The sequence below is a fragment of the Myzus persicae genome, unplaced genomic scaffold, assembly GCF_001856785.1.
Source record: "Myzus persicae strain clone G006 unplaced genomic scaffold, MPER_G0061.0, whole genome shotgun sequence".
NCBI lineage: Eukaryota > Metazoa > Arthropoda > Insecta > Hemiptera > Aphididae > Myzus > Myzus persicae.
This window is the reverse complement of record NW_019100469.1, coordinates 1,566,259-1,581,207: the sequence shown is the minus strand read 5'-3', so window position 1 is coordinate 1,581,207 and position 14,949 is coordinate 1,566,259. Positions and strand designations below refer to the sequence as shown.

Genomic DNA, 14,949 nt, shown 5'->3' with positions numbered 1-14,949 from the left:
TAAAACACTCTTAGAATCTTTTCTTACGAGTATTATAAATCTGAACAGTAATAATAATTTAAAACATTTGTTTTTATCTACAATAAGTTGTGTTTAAATTTTACCGAATTTCTAGAAGAAAAACTTAAAACCAGTTCACTCTATTAGTATTTAATATAGATGACCTATTCATACTAATAAATTGTCCATAACTTGTTGTAATCTACTGAGATATTAAGAAGGGCTGACAATAATCGATTCTCATAAGAATGCAATTATAAAACCAATCAACAATTTTATCTTATTATTACTATAGCTTAACTAGTTTAGAAACACGTGAAAAGTTTACCTTGCATAAAAGTTAATAATTACCTACGTAGAAAAGCAAAAATAGTTATTACACTTCTTCGATTTTTATAATTAGCCGTTTGATTATACAAACTTTTATTCACTAAGGATACGGATGTGCATGCTTTTTAACTTTAATTAGGTGCATTTTAGAGAATTATGAATCAATAAGTCTTGTTCTACGAAGACACATCGTTAAAGATTTTTGTACACGTATTATTACATGGAAGTTTATTACTGTACAGTACACTATGTTCAAGTGTGAGAGCAGGTGCAATGAATATAACGTATGACATAAATATATATATGTAGGAGATTTAAGGTGTGATTCCTAAGAACGCGCCTAGAGATTATTGTTCATTTTTATAACTTATATAACTAATAACAGTCAATTGACCAGTTAATAAAATTAAAATTCCTAATTATCAAAAATCGAAAATATTCACGTAGCATATAGATCTAAGATCAGTGCCTTAATAGACTAAAATAAATGAAGTGTAAGTTAAATATCTTAAAACAAACATTTAATTTAATTGTAAGTTATATAAATAATAGTTATATGAATGCAATGCATCTTTAAGATTAAAGATTTTTGATATACGAGATACTTCAGTGTTTCATTATAATGAAATGAAGAACACCCAATTTTCTGACTAGTTAAAATGGCAAAGAAAAATATTGAAATATTAATAACAAAAAAAAAAATTCTGCTCATCTTCTGTTAAATTAAGAATATGATACATTTTCAGTAATTATGTTTTTACAATATCGATGGATTGAATCTGTTTTGAATATTCTGCTAAGAAATGAAGTTATATATCATAAAAGTGAACTTGCATGTTTTCTAAATCAGTGATCAACAGATAAATTATTATTTGACGTACAATTATTTAATATTGTTAAATAATGTATCTATTCTATATAAATAAATTAAAATAATATTATAAAGATTCTCTTGGGATAAAAATAGTTTATTTTAAAACATAGAAAAGTATTCAAAATTTTATTTTTCAATTTTATTGTAATTAAATAAAAATAAAATGTATTTTTTTTAATTAATATCCTATAATTATAGACGGTGTCACAAAAACATAACATATCATATAAAAATTCAAATTTTACTTATTATTTTCATGATGCTTTGGAAGTTGCACTAAAGAAACAAAATAATAATATATAAAATATAAAGGAAAAAACCATTAATTTAAATTTAAAAAGACTCAAAGACTTCATTTTCAACGTTTAAAATTTTTCAATTTGATGGTAATGGTTCATTAGTTTTAAACGATTTTGTTTATTACAATATTTTTAATTTAAAATTAATTAAAGTCTTGTATTTTATAGTATGTTTAATAATTCCAATACGGGAAATGATTACTTTAGATTGTTTTGACGAATATATTTTTTACGCACAGTTGTTTTACAAATTACAATATAAGGTTCACTACAGCTAAAATTGATTAATGACTTTTATCAATCTTATATAATATAAATAAACGATTCATTGTAGTTACCTGCTGTTAACATTATTCAAATTTAATTTAAATAATTTTTCAATTTATTATAAAACATGTTATAATTGATAAACACTACTATTTAATATTTATTAATTAATTATTATTTATTAATAGTATTAATAATTTGCTTAAATCACGTTTATGTTTATTTGTATATTATTGTGTTTGTATAATAAATAATTGTATAAATGTATATTATGACGTAGGTAATCTATGAGATCATCAATTTTGTATAAATGGCATAGGACACAGATTAAGGAGATCTTTTATGTACAGCTAACGAATATTTTAGTTAAAAAAGGGAATCATTTACGACTTTTGCAGGAAAATAATTAAGTAAAACTGAAAACCATCTACAGTTCTATGGTATATGAAATTACGTTGTTACGAGATGCTCTAACTTGCACTATATTCTCAAGAATTTTGATCTCGATTTTTGCAAAGGAATATAAATGTCAACATAATTTTGGAAATATGTATAAAAAACGAAAATGTCAAATTTCTATAAATAGGTCAAAATGATCCATAATATTAAAATTATATTGTCGTCTTTAAATACTGCTATTTTCTAAATTGTATTTTTAGATTAGTTAAATAAATTAGAAATTTAATTTTAATTTTAATTTTTTACCTGCCAAACTACCAACTGTTTCTAATTTACTAGCAAATAAAAAAACAAATATCATTGTTTTACCAATCCTCTCTTTTTACAGAACCTAAAATAAGATTTTGATGATTAATGCCATCTAAATAAAATGATCGGAGACAGCAAAGTTTTTTTTGTTACGTGAATTTTACGCTTCATTAAAGTATGATATTTTTTAATTATGTTAATAAACTGTAGGTACGGTTTTATTTTTCTGAAATAATATTTAAAAGATATACACTATTAGTATTGTAATAGTAAATTTTACAGTTGTACATTTTTTAATATTTCTGGATGGCATTTTATAATCTACTATTTTAGAGGTTACTCAAGTCCACACAGAAATTGTTTGTTTATTTATATTTAACATAATTTAAAATAATACTGCGTATAAATAGGAGTTGAGGATATTTTAACTGAAAATAAGCCTTAAATGTTTGGATGTCATTACATAACTCATCAATTATCTATAATTTTTTACTCATTTAGTATATTTACTGTGTACAAGAATGAATCATAAAATAAATAATGGAAAGTTTTTAATCGAAATACTCAATAAATGACAGAGTCAAAAGTCAAAACTATTTTATTTTATGCTTGACATATTGTCGATAAGACGTCTTTAATTTTAATGTCATAATGTCATTATACAGAATATTATTGAATTACTTTACAATTCCCATTTGCTACTGTCGAAATATATTTACACGTCGCCGTCGGTCAACAAGTAACGCTGTAAATATTATATAAATAAACAATAAACATACAACTACAAGATATTTATAATATAATATTATTATATCTATTAAAATTAAATGTTTATTTTTTTTTATCTCACAAGTTCTTTTTATTCATTGAATAATTAATATTTAAATTCTAGTTGAATAGAGTTGATTGAAGTTTGATAATAATCATTGATGACGATTGCAGAGCTTAGTAAATAGAGGTTTAGTGGTACTTACTCTCATATTTTAATTTTTGAGTGCCGAGGTGAAGATTTATTATTATTTAAATAGCAAACGATATCTTATACAGTTACTTGAATAATGCAATAGTAATTTTGTACCTGCTGGTCGTCAAAGGAACACGGTAGTATTAATTTCTACAGACATAAGTACAGAGTGAACCTTTCATGTATCAGTATCGAACCGAAATCAATACACCGGAGTCAGTTATTATTTATTGCACATAAGGCGAGTCATATTGCCTTAACACACAGCGGAGATACTGTCATCATAGATTGGATAGGCGTAAAAGAGACGAATGCAGAGATTATTATACAGTTGAAGAATGTTTTTTACTTTCGTCTGTACTGCGACGGTACACCTATAATACTATTAATTTATATTATACTGTAGGGCAGTAGATACGGGTGGTAAGGGTTTCGACCCCCTCCCTTCAAAACATAAGGAAAGTATGTAGATGTATCTTAGAAGCATTTAAAACATATTTTTAAGTATTATTTTTTTACCATGATGACCCTCGCCCCTCTCATATTAAATTCCTGTCGTCAGCACTGGTGTGCTGGTGAGTAAAATATACGGACGGTTGATCATCGCTCTAAGAAAGCGACTACGCTCTCCATCGGAACCGTCGGTGGAGACAGTTTCGCGCCCAGGACCCAAACCCTCTAGACCCAATGACCCATTTGCAGAGTTACGCAGACAAACTGCAACCGAGAATGCACACTCACCTATGGAAGCGTCGTAAATGTGCAGTGACTCGGATGTCATGAACTGACACACCAGAGACGTCTTGCCGACACCTGTGGCACCCAACATGGCTATGCGAAACGGCTGTGTGATGCCTGGACAGCTGGCGCAACTGGACTCTCTGGAAGACGCTAACGACGTGCCGGCACTGGTTCTCGCCGAACCCGGGTAAGAGCCGCTTCCACCTCCACCTCCACCACCAGCACCACCGCAGCCGACCCCGATCACCGTGTAGTTGGAGGCCGTCAAGTGTTCAGTGCTGAAAACACAGAACGGATTATATTATAGTTTCATTGTCACGGGGTGATAACATATATTTTGTTTTCGACGAAAATGATCGGGTGCGACCATAATAAACTATAGCTCAATAAATGTTTATAATAAAAGTCGGAAGCACTCGGAATATGAAACTAAAAATGCACCTATATAATAATATATTAGTCGGAAATTAGAAATTGGAAGTTAAAAAAACTATGTAGAAACGATATAATAGAAATAAATATAATTCGCGTTGTAAGTACATACCTAATAAATTGAATAGGTACTTCAAATATTATGGAAATAAAATGTTTTAAATAACGTTCGTGCTATATAGGTACCAGTATAAATACAGAGAAAAAACTTCTGGGTAATATCATTAGACTCAGTTGTAAAATCATATTTGTCAATTTAATAAAAGCGAGTGGTCAGTTTTTGCGAAGAAAAAAAATATAATAGGTTTCGTTCAATTTCGATACACTTTATTTAGTTTCTGATTGTTGTGGGCAAATAAACGTCTAGATAGTAATGGGTATCCAAACGTAGCCTGTGGTAGTGTCATATCCGAATCGAATACAATTGGTGATGTCAGATGACATCGCTGTAAAAGAATTTATTTTTACAACGGTGGACATTTCGTAGAGTAATTTCTTTTCACTAAAATAGTTATGAAAAAAATAGTAAAAAATAAAAACAACAATTATATAACTTTTGAAAAAATAACGCAATTTAAAGCGTTGATCAACTTTTTTAAACTTATAGTTTAGTGACGATGTGTCAACGTAAATGTAATAATTAAATTGCAATGTTGAATATTTATTTTTAATAAAATATGAAAAAAAAAATTTCGATGATAAAAATAACAAATCGACTTTATTATAACTCAATAGAAAAAAAAATACTAAAATAAATAAATATTCGTCTATATAGAGATATACATAATATAATATGGTATCATACTATTATGTATGTTGATTGTTCTTACACATAATTTTTATGTTAATCTGTCGATTTGTAATAAACTCATTCAAAATGAAATACTATTTTGAATACCTACAGAAAAGGTTTTCCATGCTTAATTCAGGTACATTATTGTACACGCGCATGCAACTCATTAATTTGATTTTATACAGTTATATAATATCATGTTTATATGTACAGACTTAGTATCAATACGTAGGTATTATATTTGTATGTATAGTCTGTTGTATACAACGAATATTGATATATTATGTTTAAATTAAAGTATATGATATAGTTTTATGTAGTCTATAAGACATTAACTTATTATATGTGGGATAATCAGAAAAATTACTGAAATATTTAATTTCTTGTTAGGTGAATGTAATCAAAAAGGCCAAATGAAAGGAAAGTTGTTTGGAAATACGATAAATCTAAAATCAGAACATTTAGTTTTAAATAGATTAGTAGGTAATTCCATAAAGTTGTTCAGACTAATGGCATTACTTTTTGATATAAAAATTTGAATTCAAAATGATTGCCCTTCATTTTTTAATTAATTTGCTAATTGGATTTTTTTTAAACTTTGTAGGAAATAAATGTGATATATTTCTAAAACATGATTATTTTGTAAGCAAATATTGTATCTATTCGGTTTTTAATTAGAATTTGTTTGAAAAAATAATTCTATATTTACGATTTGGGTGGTTTATAATATGACCGAGCCAATCTAAGGCATGTTAAAATCGTTGAACGAATATTATTATTCTGTTTTGTAATTTGAAATTTGTGTAATAGATTAATATGTTTAAATATTATTATTAAAAGAATATATTTTTAATCTATAAATAGAAAAACCATATTATTGAACAAATACCTAGGCATGTGTTTTAATATTTTAATTTTGATTTGTAGCGTTTATTTTATACGGACTTAAATTAACTTATTATTGAGAAGTATCTTCAACAATACAATATGCTTATCAAGAATGTGCAGCAAATTTTAGTTGCGCATGCATAATAATATTGTGTACTGCAAGGAAAAAAGTATGGGAATTACTGTCCAAGAGGATCTACATGAACTTTTGATGTCGTATCTATTATTATAATAATTTAACTTAAGTATTCTGTATTGTTAAGTTTATAATTTATATTGTACATGATGTGTTGAAAAGTGTCGAAATTAATCAGCTTAGAAGATAGTATTCATCAGCTATATTTACAATATATCAAGGAAAATGACAGTATCGATGGACGTATTCTGCTTCTCCTAGAAAGTGTTATTCTTGTTACCAGAACCCGATCAATGTTCACACCTACTCTGTTATCCTCCAGTTTTATTATTTTATGTTGGACTGTAGTTAAGTAAAATATACCTATAATAAATATTTTATGAATGTATACACGTCAAGTAATAAAATAAATATGATATGAATTTTTTAATTACATTTTGTATGAATTGGTACCAACTGCGAAGGCAATGAAAATATTAAAACTATAACCCAGTCCCTGGAAGTATTGTAACAAATAGCTCTAAATTACACCTGTCTTAAGAATGAAGTCGTAAAGTACGCCAATGGTAATTAAATCAATTTACTGTATTGAATTTTCAATTATATTTTGGAAATGTGGAATCTTAGAAAAAGGAGGCATTTTTTTATTCATCACCTGCTGAAGCTGTAAAAATACATGTATATTAAAAATACTTAAGAATACAATTTTGCAAGGATAACATAATAACATGATGTTCAACGGTTATGGTTGTTTATATTTATAGGTATAAATTAATAATAACAGAAATCTTTTGAAAATAATACAAGACTAAATTTGCAATATTGTATTAAATTATAATTCATGGTTGTTATCATGACGTTACATAATAAATGCGAAATGATAGAATAACATCGTTTATTTAAAATATCAATGTTCTTAAAAGTGAAAATTTTAAGTTTTTTTTAAAGAAAGCTTATTTAAACATTTTTAAATGCTAAAGTTTAGCTGGCTTTACTAAAAATATTTGTATGTTGCTGTATGACAATTTTATATTTTAGAAAATAATAAATTGCAAAAATTATAATAAAATCACATAGATTTCTATGTAGATTAACTACATTGTAGGAGAAAAATATTTGGATGTAATGCGTTTTTGTTTTAAATATATAGTATAGGTATTGCAAACGTAATATAACAATGATATAGTCAACCTTGGCATCATCATGATGCTGTCATACATACTCATATTTACCTTATGTATATTGCAAACAATTTTAACTGAATCTTCGAAAATAATCTTTCCGAACTCTTATAAGTTCTATAATATTATGATTTGAGCTTAACTTCTAGCACAAAATGTGTAGCTTAAATCGTTGATATCGATGAGTATTGTCCTAGTTTTAAATCAAATTTTTGTCATATGTAATGTCAATTTATTCAAAAAACGTTATACAAAAATTTCATGACTATTAAAGCTTTAGGTTTTGTGTCAAAGGATTGTTGGCAATTAAATTATTGAACAGCTGCAAACTATGACAGATCAGTCCCGTAACTTTAAATTATTAAATTTAACCAGACAGATGCACAATGAATGGCATTCTTATTTCAAATGAAGTCGGCTCAGTTAAGTATTTAGGGATACTTCGAAACGAAAAATTAACTCGGAAAATCCACATTAACAAAAAGCTTATAAACTTGTATTCCCCGTATTAAATAACTGCTAAATCCATCAGATGAAAATAAATGCTCTCTTCTGTGATATATGTCAATAGTACGAAGCTTTTAAGTCAACTTAACCTAACCCACACATAAACAGCATGGGCGACTGCACCAAAAAATCAATTAATACAGTTTCACGACAGACTTAACAAAACCAATGAATCCCTCTAATTAAAAATCGGCAAAATTACATAAAAACCAAGATTAATACCACTACGCACCTACCAGCCTACCTCATGATAATATATTCCTTAAAGACTTCGAAGACCAACCGGACAACTAATAAATAAGATATATTGTCATCGTGTATTGGCTGCAGAATTTTCAAAGTATTAAGTTTATTGAGGCCGTTAATCAAAAAGTAATAAATAAAAAAAAAATGCTAACGCGTGGCACCAGAGTTAAAGATATTGAGGAATTACAGTGATTTGGCCACAACGCTGTCTCGCAGCTATAGTATAATATAAACACACGTCACTACATTATACAGCAAATCCAATCGAAATAAATTCGCAATAAACCCCCTGCTTGGGTAATCAACTCACAAAGGATAAGGGCCAATGGTTTTTGTGTAATCAAATGCCTATACAAAATTACAAAATGCCGACCACATAGGTTTTGGCCATACCGTATACGTAACGTAATAAATAAAAGTTTTTTTTTAGGATTTACGTATAATTTGTGATAGTTCCATGAATCGATCAGATTGATATATATATATTATGGTGAAATGTTTTACTGAATTATTATCATTACATTTTTTTAACCAGGCGAATTTTATTAAAATATAAAGTACAGTGTTAATTTTGTAAATATTCGATCTTCTTTATATAAATACTTATGTATTTAAAGTTAAACATTATTGTATCTAATAATATTCAGTTTTAGTTATCAACATAGACAGAACTACGGTTGAAGCAGTCAGACCATGGCAGGATCGAATACTGACTGGATTACATGTACTAACTGTATACAATTCAAAATGTAAATAAAAATCATTTGAGTGTTATATCTGAGTAGCTACTCCCCTCAAGTATTTACTGCCAATAATATCTTACTCACATCTGCTTATTGTAAAAATGTAATAGATTGTGTATATTCTAATAAATGTAAAAAAAAAATACAAAACTTATTTTGTAATAAGAATTTTTTTTTTTCATATTTATCATTTGGCCTGTCCTAATAACATGTTTTCTTCTTTTATCCATTAATAGTATTTATGTGAAACTATATTATTATAAGATAATGTTCGCAAGGCCTAATAATTTTCATACCAGTCATAAATTATTCTCTTATTTTTTTAATAAAAGTTGTATTAATAATTATCATTTAATTATGAACATTGCATTTGATTTCCTGAACAATTGCTGTTTTTGAAATGTGGGCCTTATTGTACTGGTAGTGTGTTATGTTGACAATCCAACATTGATAGAAATCAAAAGATTATTTGGGTCATTTTAAATCGTATGTTCACTTTATATGCCTATACAATACTTATAAGTTATAACATTTATATTTTTAATTATCCATTCAAAATTTGTATACTATTATGAAGAGTATTCATTAATGATTGTATATATTAAGTTGTATTTAATACAATACTGCAATTTACTAACAATTACATACATATTATATTTTTACAAGTAAAAAGTCGTTTCAACGTTATTTGAAAATTTCAATGACTAAAAAGAGATTTGGGAGAGAGTCATTCAATGGAAGTGTTGGCTATTGGTCATCGACCTAATATAGTTGGAAGTGATGTGTGAAAAATAAGAAGAAAAATAATTGATGACTTAAAAAAAGGTAATATAGTATGTTAAGTGTTTGAAAAAAATGTGACTCATACATAAACCAGCAGTTTATTAGGTATCTGAAACGTGTGTAAAATGTGCCTACTATTTAGACTGATATCAGAAAAGCGTACAATTTCATTATTATGATTCGTATGCACAATCAAAATAAATAGTAATATTAAATTAATTGATTGAAAACAAAGTGCTTATTTAGTTCAAGAAATAAATGTACTAAGGTTGATATCAATTTACACTGACTACATAAAATACGTTCATAATCGGAGGCTAATGCCTAATAGACACATTTTTGTAATTGGGAGAATGTTTGATTGGCGGTACACGGAAATTTAAAAAAATGCCACAACGCTTATAGCTTATTCTTTAGGACATTCTCCCCCAGACTTAGGAGAAATATTATTTATCACTGTATAAAAACCAATGTTTAGAAAATTTGGAAACTTAATTTCCATTCACCAAGTCAAGTGAGTGGTGACCGACAACATTTTTTATAGACTAAAGTTAAATATTTTAATGATATTAAAAAAAAAGAGCTTCTTGGACTCGAGGCTACTAAGAATTAGAGAAAGTTCCTGTGTCTCCATACTCCTATCTATTACTGTATATTAACCATATTATGGTTTAGTATAATATTTTTACTTCAATTTGATTTACCTTGAATTGCTTGATGCAACACTGTTGTTTGATTTTGATCTTCGACTTTTTAGGGAATCCCCTCTGTTGATGATCCCTTTGCCAGAAATTGAAAACTGTCGGATTCGATAGTATTCCTCTTCAACACCAGTATTTGGCATACTAGCCACCCTAGACCTCTGTTGTGGCAAGGTAAGTTGGTTGGAACGGTTTTTGGGTATGCCGTTGGGTCCCAAGTGCAATTGTACCGTGCTTTTGCTGCCAGGCGTCCGAACACTCTGTGATCTGCTATGATGAGGACTCCCATACCTATGAAATACAATTAAAATGCTTTAAGTACATGGAACTGGATTAGAACCAATGCAACTGTAGTTACGGGCTCAAAAAACAATAGACCACACATCGTTTAAATTTTCAATTTAAACACTTAAGATTTGTATATTTAATACAAGATTCCCCATAACTTTTTTTTACCGGAAATTAAAATAAAAAGTTGATCTCAAACCTACATTAATTTTTGACGGTATTGGATATTCAAGCTTAAAGTAACGATTTATTTACAAATGACTTTTGTGAGCTCGTTGTAGTTCAAAACCCATTAATAAAATAAGTTGAATAAACCAGCTAGTCATTAATATAACTATTGTAAATTGATCGTTAAAATTTATGATTACTATAATGCATAACAATGTATAATGTATGTAATTGTTTTAAATTATCTAGAATTCACAGATCCATAAAATATATTATTCATCTTCTTATGTGTTTAAAGATGTACGAAAATTACCTTATGTATTTACGAATAATGTGTATTCGCTCTGACGCTTGAGATTAATAATTTGTTGTACATGGTAATTTTATTAAACATTATCAATACTTAAAATAAGACTTTTAGACGTTCTATACGTGTTTGGTTGTTGGTACTATGCTGTAGTACAACATCTCCGAGTCGTAAAATTTTCGATTTATAAAACTGTGTTATTTTAGTGATTGCGGTGGTATGTATTTTTTTTTAAACTAGAATTGTATTAGGTTTAAATCTTAAACATTTTCTGATAGGTCCTCAATTCGATGTATCGTCGTTTTATTTTACCGTAGATTTGGCTTTTTTTTCATTAAATGTTGTGCTTTTCTCATAAATAGTAATGGAAGTCACCAATTTTGACACACACGGAATACAATTTAAATCTAATTTCCGATCAATTTTATACATGTTAAAGAGTATTTTTAAAGTAGGCTCTAATACTCCACAACGTTGGTTATTGAGAAATAAAATACACCCATCGTTATTCTAAAACCATTAGACTTTATCGCATCGCTCTAAGAATCTAAAATTTGGTCCTATGGTGTTTTAATAACTATTTATATAGTTGATTATTTATAATGATAAACCACTGAATATTTGATTTAATAAATTAAAATAATGTCAACAGTAAGTTGTTAACAAAGATTTGATTTACTATACACAATATCAGAAATGTTTTCAACTGTTAGTATTTTACCATAATATTATTATGTTTTTATTTTATTACCCCATGTTTTTAACATAATATATTATATAGGTATAATTTTAAGTGATTCGTATTTTTTTTTTTTTTTAGTACATTAATTCTGCAAACATTTAGAAAAAAAACGAGTAAATCATAAATAATATGATGCCATTATTAACATTTACTCAAACATTCATGATTTCCGAGTATGAAATTTAAACTAACAGTAATGATGAAAGGTAAATAAAAGTATATAAATTGCATGGTATTTTCAAAGGGCTAAACTGGTGTTTTAATGTGTATTGTATTACAATAATTATTACATAAAATACATTTTTATTTTAACAAACACTCCACGATAGTCTATGTTGTTATATTATACTATTAGAGTTCTGAATTGCGTGTTTACAACAAATTTCATATTTGGTATTATTTTGTTTTATGTTTGATAACTTAATTTAATTTTTCACCTAACATGAAATATATTATTATATTTGTAAGATAAACTATTTCGTTTCATTTTTCTCAACTATTTTAAGGTGATAATACACTGGCTCTATATTCGTTTCGATTATAGCTTTGGAAATGTTGCAACGACCCTGTCGCTCTTTCTTATTGACAACACAATCCTGTGGGAATTTCGAACAGTCGCGAAAATGGCGAGTAGGGAAGAAAAACCCCCAAAATATTGAATAACCAATAAAATTTGTTTTCAGCCGTTTTATTTTGCACAGTGAAACATCCAATACGATAAACTTTGAATGACTTTACGTAAGGAATATTTTTTCCAGAGGAAATAAGTTATATTATATTAGTACAATTGTACAATGTCGTATGTTGATAACAATAAATCATCCATGGACACTTGACACATCTTTTGAGTACACATTTATCCACTATGTAGAAAGGCATCCAAAGGTATTGAAGAATCGTTAATGTAAAAAAAAGATGGATTCAAGTCTTTTTTGACTGTTAATTTTAAATTTATTGATCAGATATTTTATTGCATGTAACTTATAGTATATGCTATTATATATACATTTTTTTTATACAAAATGTACATGTATAGTTATAAAGTGCAACTATTTATAATATAACTTCCATGATACTAGAATTTTAAATATAATATGGGAATTTATAGGTATAGTTTTATGTTATAACTGTATAAATTTATATTTATATATTTTTTTAATACAAAACAATGTATTAACATCGCCACATTCTTTTCTAAATTCCGATGATTTCTATAACTCACATTAATTTACTTCTAAAGAGTTTTTTCATGCTAGATATATTAATTTATAGGCGTTAGTTACCCAAGGCTGAGTTAATAGGTCTCAGTTCGTTTACAGAGTCTCGCCGATTTAATGTACTGTACCCATTAACTTAACGCCCGCCGACTAGAAAAAGGGAGGCGTTGTCGTGTTCATTCAAACTTATCGTATTATGTTATAAAACCTCCGCTGCCATGAATATTTTGGCTCTTTGTACGCTGACGAGTGTACCCAATGACGTTCACACGTAAAGTAATAATAAATGAAAGTGTCTCAGTGAACTTTCAGAAATTTATTTATAGAGAATATAATATTTATAAAGCTGTCAAAGGTGTTCGTCATTTGTTCGAAAACTGGTATTTATTTATTTTTTTGCCTAGGACTGACGTTTTTAATATATTATTCGGGCGGACGTCGTTATAATATGTCACTTTGATGTCTTATTTTGAAAGAGTGTGCATATCGTATAAAACATAAACATATTGTATTTCACACAAAGCAATCAAAGCGAATCAACTGAAATGGTATTGTATTTTATATTTCAAATAAATTCAATGAGATTCCAAGGTACATTATTGATTCAAGCAAAATTGCTGTGTTCGTATCCCAATAACAAGAATACGAATGTTTAAACTTCGTGCTAGTATATTATATTATATTTGTATGACATATTATTTATTGAGTCGTTGATCAAGATTGAACAGAATTTATAATTTTTACACATCTCTTCTCCACACACTTAATTATTACATAGTATAATATTAAATTTGTGTGTGCGGTTTGAGAATAAAATATTCTAAACTGTCGTAAGACTAGTTCAACTATCATATTTAAGATTAATAAACATTATTTTAAGTGTTCAGAAAAGAAAACACAATTTTTTAATCACAAATAAATTAAAAATCCGGTTTTCCATTACTAGAAATTATAGTTTTAATATGAATTATGTTATTCAATGTTTATATTTGTGATTTGTGATTCAGATACATCAAGAGCGTTAATTAATATTTTTAAATTTCGTTGTTTTTAAACAGAATAAATACAATTTTTTTTAAATATACTAATGATGATCAGTATAGTCCTAGCATTGTGATTCGTACAAAATAATGACACATTTATAAAAGTAAAACCAATTACGTTATAACTACCAAACAAAATTTGAAATGTACACTGTATAACATCGCAAAACTCTCAATAATAAGAAAAATGAATCTATAGAGTATTTTACAAAGGTCGTTTTATGATCCATAAAATAAATTTGCAGCTCACCCAATGAACGTAATAATTGTCATGAGAAGGGGTTCTTTTACTGTTTTATTATACCAATTTCAAATGAGGAAATTGCAATGTTGTTTTCAAGAAGTCTCTACAGTCTTTCATTGTGAACTCGGTTCTGAAATGATTTTCCATTAAGCTATCCATTAAAATTATTGTTTTATGAAAAGGTAAAGATATTCCCTAGAATGATACACATGGAAAATTCGATTCATATCTGTCTGTCAATCCTATTGTTGAGACTCCAAATATTCAATTGCATTTTATTAAGTTTAATAATAACCCATAGGCATACTTACGCATTTAAATTAAATTCAAATTTTACTCAATAATAT

At 27.5% G+C, this 14,949-nt stretch overlaps 1 protein-coding gene across 1 annotated transcript in view; it reads right to left on the bottom strand.

Annotated features, from left to right (window-relative positions):
- Window positions 1-14,949, bottom strand: part of LOC111040196 (putative mediator of RNA polymerase II transcription subunit 26) — a 210,855-nt gene that overhangs the window by 32,917 nt on the left and 162,989 nt on the right. The window contains exons 7-8 of the mRNA XM_022324040.1: window positions 10,597-10,884; window positions 4,184-4,461 (exon numbers count right to left, since the gene is read on the bottom strand). Coding sequence (XP_022179732.1) covers window positions 4,184-4,461; window positions 10,597-10,884 — 566 coding nt within the window. The remainder of the gene's footprint in view (window positions 1-4,183; window positions 4,462-10,596; window positions 10,885-14,949) is intronic.